Below are 16,121 nucleotides of genomic sequence, written 5' to 3'. Positions count from 1 at the left end.
ACTCTTTGTGAGTGTGCAAAGTGCCAAGGAAATTATAGCCTACTTTGCCAATGAGGGTGCAAAGTGCCAAGGAAATTGTAATTGAAGGGTGCATTTTGCCAATTATAGTGAAATTATAAAATTTATGGCTGATTAATAATATTTTGGATTTATTTAAAAAATGGAAATATTTTTTGGACCTATCTTAACTGTAGTATATGAAGGGGTTTTGTCAAATAATTTTTTTTATTATATTAAACAATATGTAAATATTAGTATTTGTGAAAACGTAGTGAATTGTAATCCTAATAGAATTGCAATAGAACGTATTTAATCCCAATAGTAATTCTAATTCGAAGTGGAATACTATTAATTATTATAGTAGGTAACTAATTAGATTTAACGGACTCCTAATAACTATTGGACCCCTAACCCTATCTATATATATAAGCACACATCCTTCATGCACCAATTTTATTCACATGCACCAAAATCTATCTTTCAAAAGAAAAAAAAACTTTGTTCGAAGCTTCAATAATCTTCAATGGCTTCTTCTTCTTCTCTAGTTCAGAAACAAAAACTCGTGTTCTTAGTTCTAATAATCGGCCTGTTGTTTTTGTACGGTGACGCCAATTGGTACGGTACCGGCATGACTAATCTCGGTAACCCTGATTCGATTGACCCAAACGGTAACGTAATTAATCCGTTGAAGAAGTGCGGATTCGATAAGATGTACCTACTCGGCGGGTCCCTTTCCGACACTGGGAATTTGATCAGCGAAACAGTCGGCTCTACTTTGCCCCTCGGTAAACAACCCTACTCGCCTGGCCGCTCCTCTAACGGCTTGTTGATCACCGATAATTTCGGTAAGTAGTTTCTGTTAGTTTTACGTTTTTAACGTTTTATTTTTTGGTCCACTAATCTTTATTTTAATTAATTAAATTGTGGGTAATTCAAATTATGGTATTAAAGTGATTTTATGGTAATTGATTTGTAACGTTGAAGACAATAAAAGACCATGATGGGTGGTTAATTTCGTTACAATTCAGCCATTGACCGTTACTACTTAACGGTCAAATAGACGGAGGGACCAAATGTGTTAAAATGTGACAACATTAATGTGTATTTTGTTGACGGCGGTAAATGGGGGACCAAAAATGAAAAACGTGCAAACTTGGGGGACCAAAACTGTAATTATCCCGTGGGATTTGTATTTTGCCCGTTACAAATCAATCGTGGCCCTATTCTCTCTTCTATAAAAGAAATCCACAGCTCTTCTCCTCACCCATCAGACGCAATTGAGAATTCCACTACTTACAGAATATTAGTGAGTTGTGATATTAGAGAGATAGAGAGAATAAGGTGTGCTACGAATAAAGTTCTCAAGGAGATTCGAAGGAGGCCTGGCTAGGCTCGGCTTGTAGATTGCTATCGTTCATCGTTTCTATCGAATCCATGGCAAACGGTATGTCGATAATCTCTATTACGTGATTATATTCTTAAGATGAATTTGATTTCAAGATTTTGTGATTGAGGATTTCCGCATAAAATTAAATAAAAATCTTTCAATTGGTATCAGAGCAGGGTTTTGAAATCAATTCATCTTGGAACTCAAAATTTGTTATATGTTCATCTTACGGCCGTACGATTTCGTGGATTTAAATTTTGAGATAAAATAAATGTTTTGTTGTCTGATTATATATTAATTAATAACACGATCTTGATTGATATACATGTGTAACAACAAATTCTTATCTGCGATATAAACAAACAAGAAAAATTGAACAAAGATGATTTTATTGAATTAAAATAAATAAATTGCGGGTTACAATCTCTATTTTAATCCTCTGATTCTTCTCTCTAGAAAAATATATAGTTGACTTGAATTTTCGGAATCGGGTCGTTGACTTGATCTTCTCCGGATTTGATTTTGGATTTGAATAACGTTTTCCAAGGGTCTTGCGACTTGAATCTCGGATCGAACGTTGAACTTTGACTTGATTTGACTTGAAGATCTTGAAATTCTTGATGGATTTGGCCCTTCAATCTTCCAGTGATCTTGACTTGAATTGATTAACGTTAATCCGAAGGTTTGGCACCGTTATCTCGGATCGAACGCTAGATTTGATGAAAAATGCCTTGAATTTGCTCAAGAACACCTCGAATATTGACGAAGAACACTTTGAATGTAGAGAGAGAATCTTACCTCCTACGAATTCTTCTTCCTTGCTTCTTGAATTGTAGAGAGAATTTTGCTCCTACGGTTTTTTGCTTCTTCAGTTGTGTCTTGAATTGTGAAGGGAGGGTCCCTATTTATAGTGGTAGAATAAGAGTCCTTGATGGGCCTTACTGATGACGTGGCGCGGTTTGATTGGCCCGATTTAAATTGATGTTTATCTCTTGTAACTTGAGGGAGAAGAAATAATCCTATTGGTCAATATATATATTTAAAATCAATTATCTATTTAATTTAGGAATCAATATTAAATCCCTAGAATTAAAATAGAGAAATATTGATATACGCCACCTTTCATGGCATGCAATTTTGATTTGATTTATTTTCAAATATCTAATTACGGAACTGCGAATGAGTTTGCATGAAACTCCTTGCCCCCGTAATTGCATAATTGCCCCTTTGTTTTGGATTAAATTTCACTCGTCTACAAATGCCCCCTCGCGACTTGATCACGGACGATATATTTTGAAGTGAATAAGTCACGAATAATTGTTGACTCGATTCGTAAGCGTGCTTAGGCTTCATTGATATAGTCCATGGTACTTGATCAGTGGGGCTTAAAGTAGAACCATGATAATACGTATTAAACCCGATTTCTTCCTCAATCTGCTCGGCTCACTCAAAAAAAAAAATTCTTTTTCTTTTCCCTTTTTTTTTTTTAAAAAAAAAAACGACATGCACGGCTTATTTGCCAGAGTTTCGTAAGCTTATCATAGTCTGTCATTTTTTTATTATGCCAAGGCTATGTTTAATCATCCAATTTCTCAGTTTAAAATCATTTGGGGCCCACTTGGCAAATAAAATAAATTAAATCTTAGAGTCCAACGAGATTCCAATTATGCAGCATAGAAACAATAGACTTCTGAAATTTTACCGACTCTTCCTTTGGAATTTTAAGGCATAGTATGGATTTGAACTTCCACAGGATATTGACTCCTAATTGAGTTCTATCCAAATTTTAACTCACCGAGTTGTATGCAACAAGTGAAATTTGTGCAAGTCTCTTCAACTGAGAACTTTTGACGACTATAATTTGGTCCTCCCCAAGAGAATCAAACTGAACACTCCTGCATCTAGTCGATTCATGACTCTTTGTAATTGGTTTACCATAATCCTAATATGAATTGGTTTGCTCTTATCCATGCTTATAAAAGGAGGGCACCCTTATTTGTTTTATTCATTCTTCAGCACCGAGTCTTTTACAAAAATTCTTCTCATCCAATCTTGTAGTTTCACCTTTTGCCACTGTTTTTTTTTTTTTTTTCCCTTTTTTTTTTTTTTATTTCGGGTGAGCTTCGTATATTATTATGTATAATCCATCTATTTGATCATGCTCACCAAGTGTTCGATGATTTGATAATAAGAACTAATCCTTTTATTTTGACAATAGGAACCAATCCCTTTGGTCTTCTCTTCAAACTCGAGTTTTGTAGAATTTATTTGGTTCGATTTCAGGTTAGTTTTGCATATCAGATATCCGCATAATCAGCTTTCTTGAGTATGCCCCGCCAGGTGTTTGATAATATGACAATGAGTACTGCCTTTTTTTTTTTTTTTTTTTTTTTCAAGTATTAACGTCAACGCTTTTGCATTAATATATTTCTTTTCTCCGTACAACTTTCCATCAGACTACAGAATCGCCGTTGATTTGGATTACAGTAGAACTTACATGAATCATAATTTCTGGAGAGAACGCAACTGAATTGAACAATTCTCTCGGTAAGTGAAACGATGACGTTTTATTTTTTGTTACTCTGGACATTTCGTCTTTCGCTCTGTTTTTACTCGGGCTTTGGTTTTTTGCATGTCGAACTAATCGCTCTTTCTTCGAACTGTTTTGATAGATTTTCCGATGGTTTATTTCAAGCAAGCTTTCTCCTCTTCCGGCGACGAGCAATTGGTAATTCTTGACGATCGTTACCAACCGAATGACAAAGGAACTGTCTTGACGATTTATGCCCCCCTTATCGGTTCTTACGCAAAGCAATGGCCACGTCTCACGACTCCGAATCGCATGTCCGTTTGGTCCCACGAGCATCCTCATAATAAGTACGAGTACGTGTATAGCTTGCGAGCATCAAATCATAAACCCGACAGATCCTTGCTTCCGGAAGAGTCAAGCGGTCCGAGCCTTCTGCCGACTTTGGGTGGCAACATCGTGGAGGGAAAAGTCAAGTGGGGAGATACTCTCGAGCTTTCCGGCGGCTTTCAATTCTTCAAAGGGTACTGGGAATGGACCGAAGACGTTCTCAGCCGTTGCCAGCACAAGCTAAAGTCTGCGAAGATCTACGATTCTGTATATGCTTCCCTTTTCACGTACGACTACAATTCCGAAATCATGAAGGCGTTCTTCGAGGCATGGTGTCCGACTACAAATACCCTCTTGACGTCTCCCGGAGAAATGTCTATCTCTTTATGGGATTTGCACATCCTCTCCGGGCTACCGTTAACCGGGCTTCTTTACGATGAAGTTGTCCCTGCCTCTCAAGAACTCATTGGTACCGATGCAAAGGGTGTTCGATATTCTCACCGTTCCTGCCGATATCTATTCCATGTCTACCACTTACTTCGGAAGCGCTCTAAAGATCCTTCCTCCAACGTCTCTGTCGAAAGCTGGATTCAGTTTTGGTCGAAGAAGCAGAAGAAGTACACTCAACCTCCTCCACGCAAAGAAAAGAAAAGTGTTCGCCCCAAGTCAACTCACAATCCTTCCGGCAATATTGAAGCACATGCAAAATGGATCAACATTGAAGAAGCTGTGTTTTCGAGCATTAGCGTTGATGTCGAACTGAGGTCCGAGACGTACTTGGCGGCCCATTTGGCTTGTTGGCTTTGCACCTTCGTCCTCCCTACTGATGATGTGGGCTTGATACGTCCATCAACATTCAAGATGGCTAGCATAATGGCGAGTGGCGAAGAAGTCTCTCTTGCAGTTCCTGTCTTAGCCAGCATCTTCAACGGCATAAATAGGATCTCGAGATCCTTGAGACCCCATCAAGAGAATTCTCCGTTCCCTATTCACTTCGTCTATAGTTGGTTGGCGCTTTATTTCAAGACCCATTGTCAAGTTCTGCAAGGCGTAGCCGTCGATGGCCCAAAGATGGTATCTTATTCCGGAGAAGGAAGCGCTAGATACTACACTCCCGCGGATGCACGCAAACGGATTCACAAAGGAGATCTTATGTCTTGGACTTGCACCACGATCCCTAGGAGCGAGTCTTCTTTATATGTTGATGATGGAACAACAAAAGGGTCCGAGAGAAATTATTTCATCGCCATTCGCTCGAGCTATCTCTCCTTGCGGCGTGGTAATCGTTTCGTTATTGAGCCATATAGTCCTCATCGGTTTAGCCGTCAATTTGGGTTTTACCAAGATGTGCCTGGAGTACTTGATGAAGACGTTCGCGAGGCTTCTTTAATAGATGGACTCCGTTATTGGCGTCTATGTGTTTTGCTCGAGTCCATGTCTAAAGTGATATTTTCCGTCATTCCTCAAAATTCGAGAAAGTTTCACACGGACGGCTATAAAAGATGGTGGACTAAAGCTTACGGAACTTATCTTGAAAATAAAGTTGCGAGTTTGGTGAACTTGGAGTTAAGTAAGATTCCACTTGAAGACAAAGAAGATGAGGCAAGAAATAGTCTCGGCAATCTTTCTCGCGGAAATGTGCTCCAAACCAAAAACCCTCCTAGAGATATAAAGAAGAGGAACGTTTTGCCTCCGTCGGATGAGAGTGACGATAGCCAGATAGAACGTCATTGGAAAAGGCCGAAGAGGGACCCGCAATCTTTAAAACCACAAGATCTTCATATTGATAACAGTGTGGACAGTCATTCTCGAACAAATGACACTTTTGCTGAGAAGGTTGCACTTAACACTTTCCCTTTTTTTTTATTTTTTATTTATTTATTTATTTTTTTTTATTTATTTATTTATTTATTTTTTTTTTTTTTATTTATTTCTTTTTTAGTTGGAAAACGAGATAATTAACGTTGATGATCGCGAGGAATCTCAAGCTAGTCATCACTCAACTGCCAAGGCTTGCTCAATGGGTGCAACTTTGTCGCCGACTGCTTTAATGCCTGCCAGAGCATCCAAGATGAAAGAGACTGCGAAAGGGTCGTACAATGGTGCTTGTTCAGTTTTTGTGGGTGAAAATTTTCTGAAAAATCACAAGCGGGTTTTTCTTCGCCAATTATGGCAAGATCTTCGTGCGAGGATAGTACGGACTTCAATTGATTCCATCTCGTCTATTCAAGAAGATGTCCAATTAGTTCTTGGAACCATGAGGGATCTTGGTGATTTCGACATATCTTGCATAGAGGAATCATTGAAGTCATTATTTTCCCAGGCGACGGCTTATGATAAGGTGAGGTCGTCGAACTCTGAGAAGACATCTAAAGAGATTCTATCACGACAATTAGATGAGGCTAAAGATCGTTTGCACACTACTCAAGCTAGAGAACACAAAGAGACTCTTCAAGTTCAAGTCACCAATAGTGATTTGGAGAGTGTCAAGAAAGAGCGTGCTGCTTTGAAGGTGAGGGTGGGACAGTTGAGATCATCATTAAAGCGACAACGAGAACTCCTTCATACTGTTCAAACTGAAATTCGTGAGATTAACGAAGAAATTGCCGCCATTGAAAATACATCCCCTTTAAGTGATGATTTGGTAGAAGAATTGCGCGCTTCTGCCGAGCTTTTAGGAGATGCCAAAGAAAAGTTGAACGATTTAGACCCTTTCGCTTGAGCTAGATTTAGATTTTTTTTTTTATTGTTTATTCCACTTTTATGATTCATGAAATAAAAAAAAAATCTCCCTTTCCATCTTGTTTCCTTAGTATTCTGCACTTATATTTTCAACGATTTTTTTTTTTTTTTTTTTTTTTTTTTTTTTTTTTTTTTTTTTTAGCCGTGCACAGTTTCAACTCATGCGGGCCAGGAGCCTTCTCCTCCGCTTCATGCATAGTACCGCTTCAAGAACTTTCCATTTATCGGACCAATTCTTAAACCATATTCGGCAACCAACTTGTACGCTCCGTTTGTGTATGCTTCTTTGACGACATAAGGACCATCCCACTTTGAAGTAAATTTATTTCCCGTTTTATGAGTGACGATGATGGGCCTCCTTACGGCAAGCACCAAATCTCCAATTTGAAACGATCTTGGCCGCACCTTCTTGTTAAACGCCCTAGAAAGACGAGCTTGGTAGCATTCAATACTTTGTTGTGCCTCTAATCTTTTCTCGTCAAGAGCTTCCAATTCTGCAAGGCGCAAACGGGCATTTTCTTCTTGAGTGAGTTCTTCTTGTATAGCTATCCTCAATGATGGAATTTGTTTTTCAAGAGGTAAGACCGCTTCCACACCGTACACCAACGCATATGGAGTGGCTTGAGTAGGTGTTCTATACGTTGTTCTATAAGCCCATAAAGCTTCTCCCATCCTTTCGTGCCAATCGCGTTTTGACTTGGCGATCACTTTCTTCAGCAAATTACATAAAGTCTTGTTGAAGGCCTCGGCGAGTCCATTGGCAGCAGCGTTGTACATCGAAGACTTTCTTTGCTTGAAGCCAAACTTTTCACAAAGTTTATCTATCACACTGTTGCAAAATGGCTTTCCGTTGTCTGTGATCACATATCGAGGAACTCCGTAACGGTAGATGATGTTGATGCGGATGAAATCAGCAACGTTCTCCTTCTTTACTTCTCGAAGAGGCACTGCTTCAGCCCATTTGGAAAAGTAGTCTGTTGCTGCCAAGATATAGAGATGTCCAGCTGAAGACTTTGTCATAGGTCCAACCACATCCAAACCCCAAGTATCAAAGGGCCATGAGGCAACAGTAGGGTGCAAGGGCTCCGGCGGTTGATGAATAAAGTTTGCATGAAATTGACAAGGTTGGCATTTTTGGGCATACTCCATGCAGTCCTTCACCATAGATGGCCAATAATAGCCCATTCTTTTTATTCGGAAATGTAGCTTGGGTCCTGACTGATGGGCGCCGCAAACTCCGGAATGAGCTTCTTCTATGGCTTGAACGGCTTCGTCATCACCTAAACATCTCAAGAAGACTCCATCAAATGAACGTCTATAAAGTGTATCTTTATAGTAGATGAAACGAGCCGCACGACGTCGAATATCAACCCTTTGACGTGGATCATTAGGCAACTTTTCGTACTTCAAGTAATCCACAAACGATTGACGCCAATCTTCTTTCTCGATTTCAAACACGTAAACCACTCGAGTTTCGTCTTCTTCAATTTCTTCGTGTTCAAAAATTGGTGGTACGACCCACCTCTTGAAAATTGATATACGAGCTCCGTCTTCGGGCATGGCTAAAGTAGAAGCAAGTTTTGCCAATGCATCCGCTTGTTTGTTATCCTTTCTAGGCACATGTTCTATCGTCATATCACCAAGGTATCCGATAAGTCTTTTAGCGTAATCCACATAAGGGAGTAAATCGAGCTTCTTCACTTCGTATGATCCGAGTATCTGATTGATCACCAACTTGGAGTCTCCATATACCTCCAAATTTAGTTGCTTTATATCAACTGCCATTTCTAGCCCAAGGATAAGAGCTTGATATTCAGCAACATTGTTGGAGCAATTTTGTGTTAAGGTAAAAGAGTGAGGCAACACTTCGCCGTTGGATGTGACGAATACTACTCCGGCGCCCGCTCCTTCTCTGTGAGAAGCTCCATCAAAATACATCTTCCAAGGAGGACTAGCTTCAATCACAAGAACATCTTCATCGGGTAGATCATCGGATAACTCCCACTCTGCAGGGATAGGGTGATCCGCCAAGAAATCGGCTAGAACTTGTCCTTTCACAGCCTTTTGTGGAATATATGTTATGTCAAACTGCTGCAATTGCAGGTACCACCTTGCAAGTCTGTCGGATAGGACGGGTTTTGACATGACGTACTTTAGAGGATTCATCCTTGAGATTAGGCGGACAACATGAGCTTGAAAATAATGCTTCAACTTTTGAATTGCAAAAATGAGCGCTAAGCATGTCTTTTCGATTGGCGAATAGTTCAACTCATTTGGTGTCATTGTTCTACTCAAGTAGTATAAGGCGCTCTCTTTTCCATCATCATTCTCCTGTGCTAGTAAAGCTCCGACAGATCGTTCTTGAGCAGCAATATAGAGTATTAACGACCGTCCGGGCACTGGTGCAATCAACACAGGAGGCTTCGTTAAATACGATTTTATGCTTTCGAAGGCACTAGTGCAAGCTTCATCCCATTCAAAGGGAACATCTTTCTTCATAAGTCGGCTGAATGGTTGACATCGACCTGCTAAGTTTGAAATGAACCTTCTTAGATATGCCAACTTTCCTTGCAAACTTTTGAGCTCATGAATGTTCCTAGGCTCGCGAATCTTTAAAATTGCATCAATCTTGGCTTGTTCGATTTCTATGCCTCGGTGACGAACTACGAATCCAAGAAACTTCCCCGAAGTAACACCAAATGCACATTTCAATGGATTCATCTTCAATTGGTACCTTCTCAAGCGCTCGAAGACTTTTCTCAAACTTTGGAGATGATCTTCCCTTCTTTTGGATTTAACTACCAAGTCATCCACATAACATTCAACATGTTTATGGAGCATGTCATCAAATATCTTCTGCATGGCTCTTTGGTATGTAGCACCGGCATTTTTCAAGCCAAATGGCATCACTTTATAGCAATAGATGCCCTTAGGAGTGCGAAAGGCTGTTAATTCTTCGTCTCTCGGCGCCATTCGTATTTGATTGTATCCTGATGACCCATCCATAAATGATAATGCTTCGTGGCCCGTAGTAGCATCAATCATTAGTTCGGCTATTGGCATTGGAAAGTCGTCCTTAGGGCATGCTTCGTTCAAATCTCTAAAGTCAACACATACACGAATTTGTCCATTCTTCTTTCTGACAGGGACAATACTTGAAATCCATGTTGGGTACTTGACTTCTCGAATGAAACCAACATCAATAAGTTTATTCACTTCAGCCTCAATTGCAGGGACTAATTCAGGTCTAAATCTACGTTGGCCTTGCTTTACAGGGCGAGCTCCTTTCTTCACGGAGAGATGATGTATTGCCACTTTTGGGTCCAATCCGGGCATTTCTTTATAAGACCATGCAAACACATCCTTGAACTCGTGCAACAATTCAATATAAGTCTCCTCTTCGTTGACGGCCAGTAAAGCGCTAATGTAGATTGGTCGAGGATTCTCCGCATCTCCTAAATTAATTTCCTTTAACTCATCGATGGTGGCTTTGACTCCTTCTTCAAGCTCGGGTGGAGCAGTTTCAGCGTCTTCTTCCTCAATCAAGTCTATCTCACTTAAAGTGATATGATACGATGATGCCACACTTTCTCTGTCATCTTCCTCGTCGTCTTGGACTTTCGTAAAGACGACGGTTCGTATTTTAGCCTTCAACTCTTCACCACATGATATGGTCAAATAAGTACGCCGTTTCATGCGAGATGGAATCGAACTTCGAATCCTTCGTGTTTTGGTGATTTTAGTATTAGAGACACCCAACTCTTGCTTGTTGCTTCTGTTATGCCCCCACTTTCTAAGTGGTCCAAGCCTATCAAAAACGGATGGCGTAAGTCTATCAAACCCTCGTTTGTCGCCTTTCTTATGCCCCCACTCTCTAAGTGGTCCAAGTCTATCAAAGACGGATGGCGCAAGTCTATCGAAGACAGATGGTGTAAGCCTATCAAAGACGGATGTCCTTCTCACTTTTGTCCCACTTTCAAGAAAATCGTCTGTTGATGAGAATTCGTCTTCGATTATGTAATTACTGGTAGCTCTATTGATAGCAATACGAATTGGCTTTTGAGGAACAAATCCAAGACCAACTCGAGGACTTTGAATAGCATGTCCTTTTTCTTTCAACATTATTTGAGTAGTATTGAGGCCATGCATCTTTTCGCCAACAACTTCGGCAGGAAGCCTTCCAAGCGTAGAATCTTCATGTGGGTTAAAACCAGCTTTCACTAAGAGTTTATAAGCATTTGGGCCAAAGCATTTTGTCATTTGGGACTCGGAGAATTCTTCGCATTCCTCTTGGGTTTCTTCTGTGGGATGAACAAATCCTTTAGGTGGTTGAGAAGTTGATCGCTTCTCGTCAATTGGTGTTAAGGGAAACATCAAATCTTTCAAAGCCTCACACGCTAAAGGAGCCTTGTCTTGATTATTTCTTCGCTTTGGTTCTTCAACTGGTAGAATTTCTTTGGCCTTTACCGTCTTCTCATCATCAAGATAGTACTTAGCATCGGCAAAGTGGGCTTCTGCCTCGGTGAACGGTTTATCATCGGCGAGTATTATTTTAACTACTCCGTCTCGACAATACTTGAAACATTGGTGCCAAGAAGAAGGAACCACACTATTCTCATGTATCCAAGGTCGCCCGAGAAGCATACGGTATGAGGTTCTTGCATCAATGACATGGAACAGTGCGGTGGACAACATATCATCCATTAACAACTCTATCCTTATGATACCAAGGGCCCTTTGTCCTTCTTGATTAAATCCTTGGATCATCAAGCGACTAGTTTTGAGCTCCTCCGTGGAGATCCCCAACTCCTTTAAAGTGTGCAACGGCAAAATATTGACCGCAGAACCTCCATCGATTAAAATTCTATTCACCTTCTGCTCACGAGCGTAGCCGGCAACAAACAATGGCCTATTGTGTGGTTTGGAACCAAGAAGTAAATCTTCATCAGCGAAAGTCATTGTTGACATGCATTTACCAATCACGGTACAAACTTCATTTGAAGACGGAGTTGTTCCACTAGCAGCGATCTCCTTTTCAATTATCGTGTTGCATGAGATGTTAATATGATCATCATCTCCTTCGTGTACGTTGGTTGTCGTCATGCCAAGGGACTCAAAACTGCTGACGATAAAATTTGTATTGGCGCTGATCTCTTCAAGTGATATCTTTCCTTGGCGAGCTAGCTGCATAATTTTGTCTTTGAATACGAAGCAATCATGAATTGGGTGCCCGACCAACCGATGATACTTGCAGTATTTTGGGTCATCGGTTTTGTTAGCTTCTTCGGGGCGCTTCATTTCAGGCAATTCGATAAGTTTTAAACTTAGCAAATCGTCAAATATTCCAGCCACATCAGTGTCGAGGAATGGATATTCCCTTGCTTGCATTTCTTTTAGAGTAAGTCTTCTTCTTTCTTGGGAAAAATCTTGTGTTTCCTCATTGTTTCCGTTCACTTTTCCTTGAAATTTGATAGGGGTCGCATACACTGCCAAAGATTCTTTGCTTGAGGTCTTAGAGAAAACTCTACCCACCTTCCGAAATCCTGTTTTTCTTTTGACTGTCGAGGCTCTTGAACTGGTGGTCCCTCAACTCCACTAGCCATAATGCTCAACTCCATGTCGTGCGCTCTAGTGGCCAACTCTTCAAAACTCTTAGGTTGAATCCCTTGCAGGATATATCGGAGTCCCCATTGCATTCCTTGAATGCACATCTCGATAGCTGAGGCCTCTGACAATCGGTCCTTGCAATTCAGGCTTAAATTCCTCCAGCGATTAATATAGTCAATGACGGCCTCTTCTTTCCACTGGCGAGAGTTTGTGAGCTCGATCATGCTCACTGTTCTTCGGGTGCTGTAGAAGCGATTCAAAAAATCTTGCTCCATTTGACTCCAACTGTCAATTGAGTTCGGCTCTAGGTCCGTATACCAATCAAAAGCATTCCCCTTCAATGATCGAACGAATTGTTTCACGAGGTAGTCTCCAAAAGTCCCAGCATTGTTGCAAGTTTCAACAAAATGTGCCACATGCTGTTTTGGGTTGCCCTTGCCATCAAATTGCTGAAACTTCGGGGGGTTGGTAACCAATTGGCATCTTCAAGTCGTCTACTCTTAGAGTGTATGGCTTGGTGTATGTTGACGACGATTTTGAACCCTCATTGAATTTGTCTTTGATAGTCCCCATGATGAACTCCTTCAATTGGTCTATAGGAATCAACCCCTCTGACGAAATCTGGAATTCTTCAGCCGGGCTCTTCTCCCTTTCGATTGGATGTCGCCTTGCAGAAGTTTCAGCTTCGGTGTGATTTTCGCCTTGTTTACCCATGTCGTGACTACCGTCAACCTTGTTTCGCAACATCGCAATTTGGGAGTCTTGTTCTTGAATGTGCTTTGTTAGCCCTTCAATGGCCTTGGTCAAGATCGCCATCTGCTCTTCCATGGTCGTAGCATGTGTCGTCATGACGGGAGCCACCTCAGAGTAGTTTGATGCTGAAAGGGATGTGGATGACGAAGCTTCTCCTCTAGATCCTTCCACGCCTCCACCTGTGTTGACGAGAGGTGACGAGCCTTTTTCGATGATTTGGGGCGTTGAGCTAGTCTCGGAGGATGTCTGCAGCTTCTTAGCCATACTCCTTGTAACTACGCCCATGCTTGATGAATTTGAAGTAGCAGCCTTCATCGTGAACGTAGAACAACTACTAGGATCTTCGAGAGAGAGAAGAGATGAGAGGTAGAGGCGTCCCACCGGGCGTGCCAAAATTTGTAACAACAAATTCTTATCTGCGATATAAACAAACAAGAAAAATTGAACAAAGATGATTTTATTGAATTAAAATAAATAAATTGCGGGTTACAATCTCTATTTTAATCCTCTGATTCTTCTCTCTAGAAAAATATATAGTTGACTTGAATTTTCGGAATCGGGTCGTTGACTTGATCTTCTCCGGATTTGATTTTGGATTTGAATAACGTTTTCCAAGGGTCTTGCGACTTGAATCTCGGATCGAACGTTGAACTTTGACTTGATTTGACTTGAAGATCTTGAAATTCTTGATGGATTTGGCCCTTCAATCTTCCAGTGATCTTGACTTGAATTGATTAACGTTAATCCGAAGGTTTGGCACCGTTATCTCGGATCGAACGCTAGATTTGATGAAAAATGCCTTGAATTTGCTCAAGAACACCTCGAATATTGACGAAGAACACTTTGAATGTAGAGAGAGAATCTTACCTCCTACGAATTCTTCTTCCTTGCTTCTTGAATTGTAGAGAGAATTTTGCTCCTACGGTTTTTTTCTTCTTCAGTTGTGTCTTGAATTGTGAAGGGAGGGTCCCTATTTATAGTGGTAGAATAAGAGTCCTTGATGGGCCTTACTGATGACGTGGCGCGGTTTGATTGGCCCGATTTAAATTGATGTTTATCTCTTGTAACTTGAGGGAGAAGAAATAATCCTATTGGTCAATATATATATTTAAAATCAATTATCTATTTAATTTAGGAATCAATATTAAATCCCTAGAATTAAAATAGAGAAATATTGATATACGCCACCTTTCATGGCATGCAATTTTGATTTGATTTATTTTCAAATATCTAATTACGGAACTGCGAATGAGTTTGCATGAAACTCCTTGCCCCCGTAATTGCATAATTGCCCCTTTGTTTTGGATTAAATTTCACTCGTCTACAACATGTTTTGATAACCGATAAATTTTATGTAGTTATCTGTACCCTTCGATATTTGTAATCTGTTTTGACGAATTGGATTATTCTTTGTGGTACTCTCCTGCAAAATCACAACTTTCCCACAAATTGATGTTTTGACAAATGTGTCACAGACTTTTCTCTGAATTACTTGACTAATGTATATTTTTCATTTAATTAATTATCATATGTCTATCTCGGGAAAATCAATGGTTTGTACTGTGGACATCCACAATACTGCACACACAACACACGTGATATTGCATGCTGCACTGTGACAATATTTAGAATTGTTAATTGAAACCGGGGGTTTCCGGGTTTTACCTTCCAATTTAATATTTTATTATTTGTCAATGAATGAATTCAATTTGTTTGATTCTCAATGGAAATCAAATAAATTTGTTGATGTGTTTGTATCTTCTGTACACGCATATGCAATATAATATGACATGAAAAGTTATTTTTTATTCTTTTAATTAAGACACTCAATAGGTTAAATTTCTCCGAATGGTATGAACAAATTCAATTCACCTTGGGTGTGTTATGGATTTGGACCTAGCATTGCTTACTGAAAAACCTAGGGAAATAACGGATGCTAACAGTGAGGAAGAAGTTAGCCTATTTGAAGCCTGGACCAAGTCCAATAGGCTTAGTCTTATGCTTATTAGAATGACCGTTGGTAATAACATTAAGACTTTTCTTCCCGAGGTTGACAATGCTATGGAACTGTTAATGGCTATTAAAGAACGCTTTAAATCAGCGGACAAGTCGTTAACGGGGACACTCATGGCTGAATTGACTACCATGAAATATGGTGGTGATAAGGGAATTCAGGAACACATCCTGAATATGACTGATAAGGCTGCCAAACTTGGAGCTCTTGGCCTGAAAGTGGAAGAGTCCTTCCTTGTGCAATTTATCCTTAACTCACTTCCATCAAAGTTCGGCCCATTCAAAATCCACTATAATACTCAAAAAGATAAGTGAAATTTGAATGAGCTGACTAGTATGTGTATTCAAGTGGAAGTGAGATTAAAGCAAGAAGGAAATCACTTTGCATTGGCTGTAACTCATGGAAGTATGAAGAAGAAAGGGAAATTTGTGAAGAGTGGAAAGAAATTCGCACCAAATAAAAGATATGAACCTGGTGAAAGTAGTCAGGGTCATGGAAAGGCTTTTGTTGTCACCTGTTACTTTTGTAACAAGAAGGGACACGTAAAGAAGGATTGTGAGAAACGTAAGGTTTGGTTCGAAAAGAAAGGTATTCATCTTTCTTTTGTATGTTATGAATCAAATCTTATTGAAGTTCCTTCTTACACTTGGTGGCTTGATTCTGGTGCTACAACTCATATCACAAATTCATTACAGGGATTCCTTACAACTCGGAAACCGGAGGAAAGTGAAAAGTACATCTATATGGGGAACCGTCTCAAA

The 16,121-nt window shown here is 40.0% G+C and overlaps 2 protein-coding genes and 1 pseudogene across 2 annotated transcripts; 2 read left to right on the top strand and 1 right to left on the bottom strand.

The window, feature by feature from the left end:
* The first annotated feature begins 4,017 nt into the window (after positions 1–4,017).
* Positions 4,018–6,966, top strand: LOC148771601 (uncharacterized). The gene is made up of 2 exons (XM_088815130.1): positions 4,018–6,080; positions 6,187–6,966. The coding sequence occupies exons 1-2, from the start codon at positions 4,068–4,070 to the stop codon at positions 6,964–6,966; spliced, it is 2,793 nt and encodes a 930-aa protein (XP_088671256.1). The 5' UTR covers positions 4,018–4,067.
* Positions 6,967–7,175: 209 nt separating this feature from the next.
* Positions 7,176–13,442, bottom strand: LOC148771600 (uncharacterized; annotated as a pseudogene).
* A 1,788-nt stretch (positions 13,443–15,230) lies between these two features.
* Positions 15,231–15,674, top strand: LOC148771599 (uncharacterized). The gene has a single exon (XM_088815129.1). The coding sequence runs from the start codon at positions 15,231–15,233 to the stop codon at positions 15,672–15,674; it is 444 nt and encodes a 147-aa protein (XP_088671255.1).
* Positions 15,675–16,121: the final 447 nt, after the last annotated feature.

Source organism: Erythranthe guttata, chromosome 3 (genome assembly GCF_056151865.1).
Source record: "Erythranthe guttata isolate IM_541 chromosome 3, IM_541, whole genome shotgun sequence".
Taxonomy (NCBI): Eukaryota; Viridiplantae; Streptophyta; class Magnoliopsida; order Lamiales; family Phrymaceae; genus Erythranthe; species Erythranthe guttata.
Note: the sequence above shows the minus strand (reverse complement) of the source record. Positions and strands in the feature narration are given on the sequence as shown.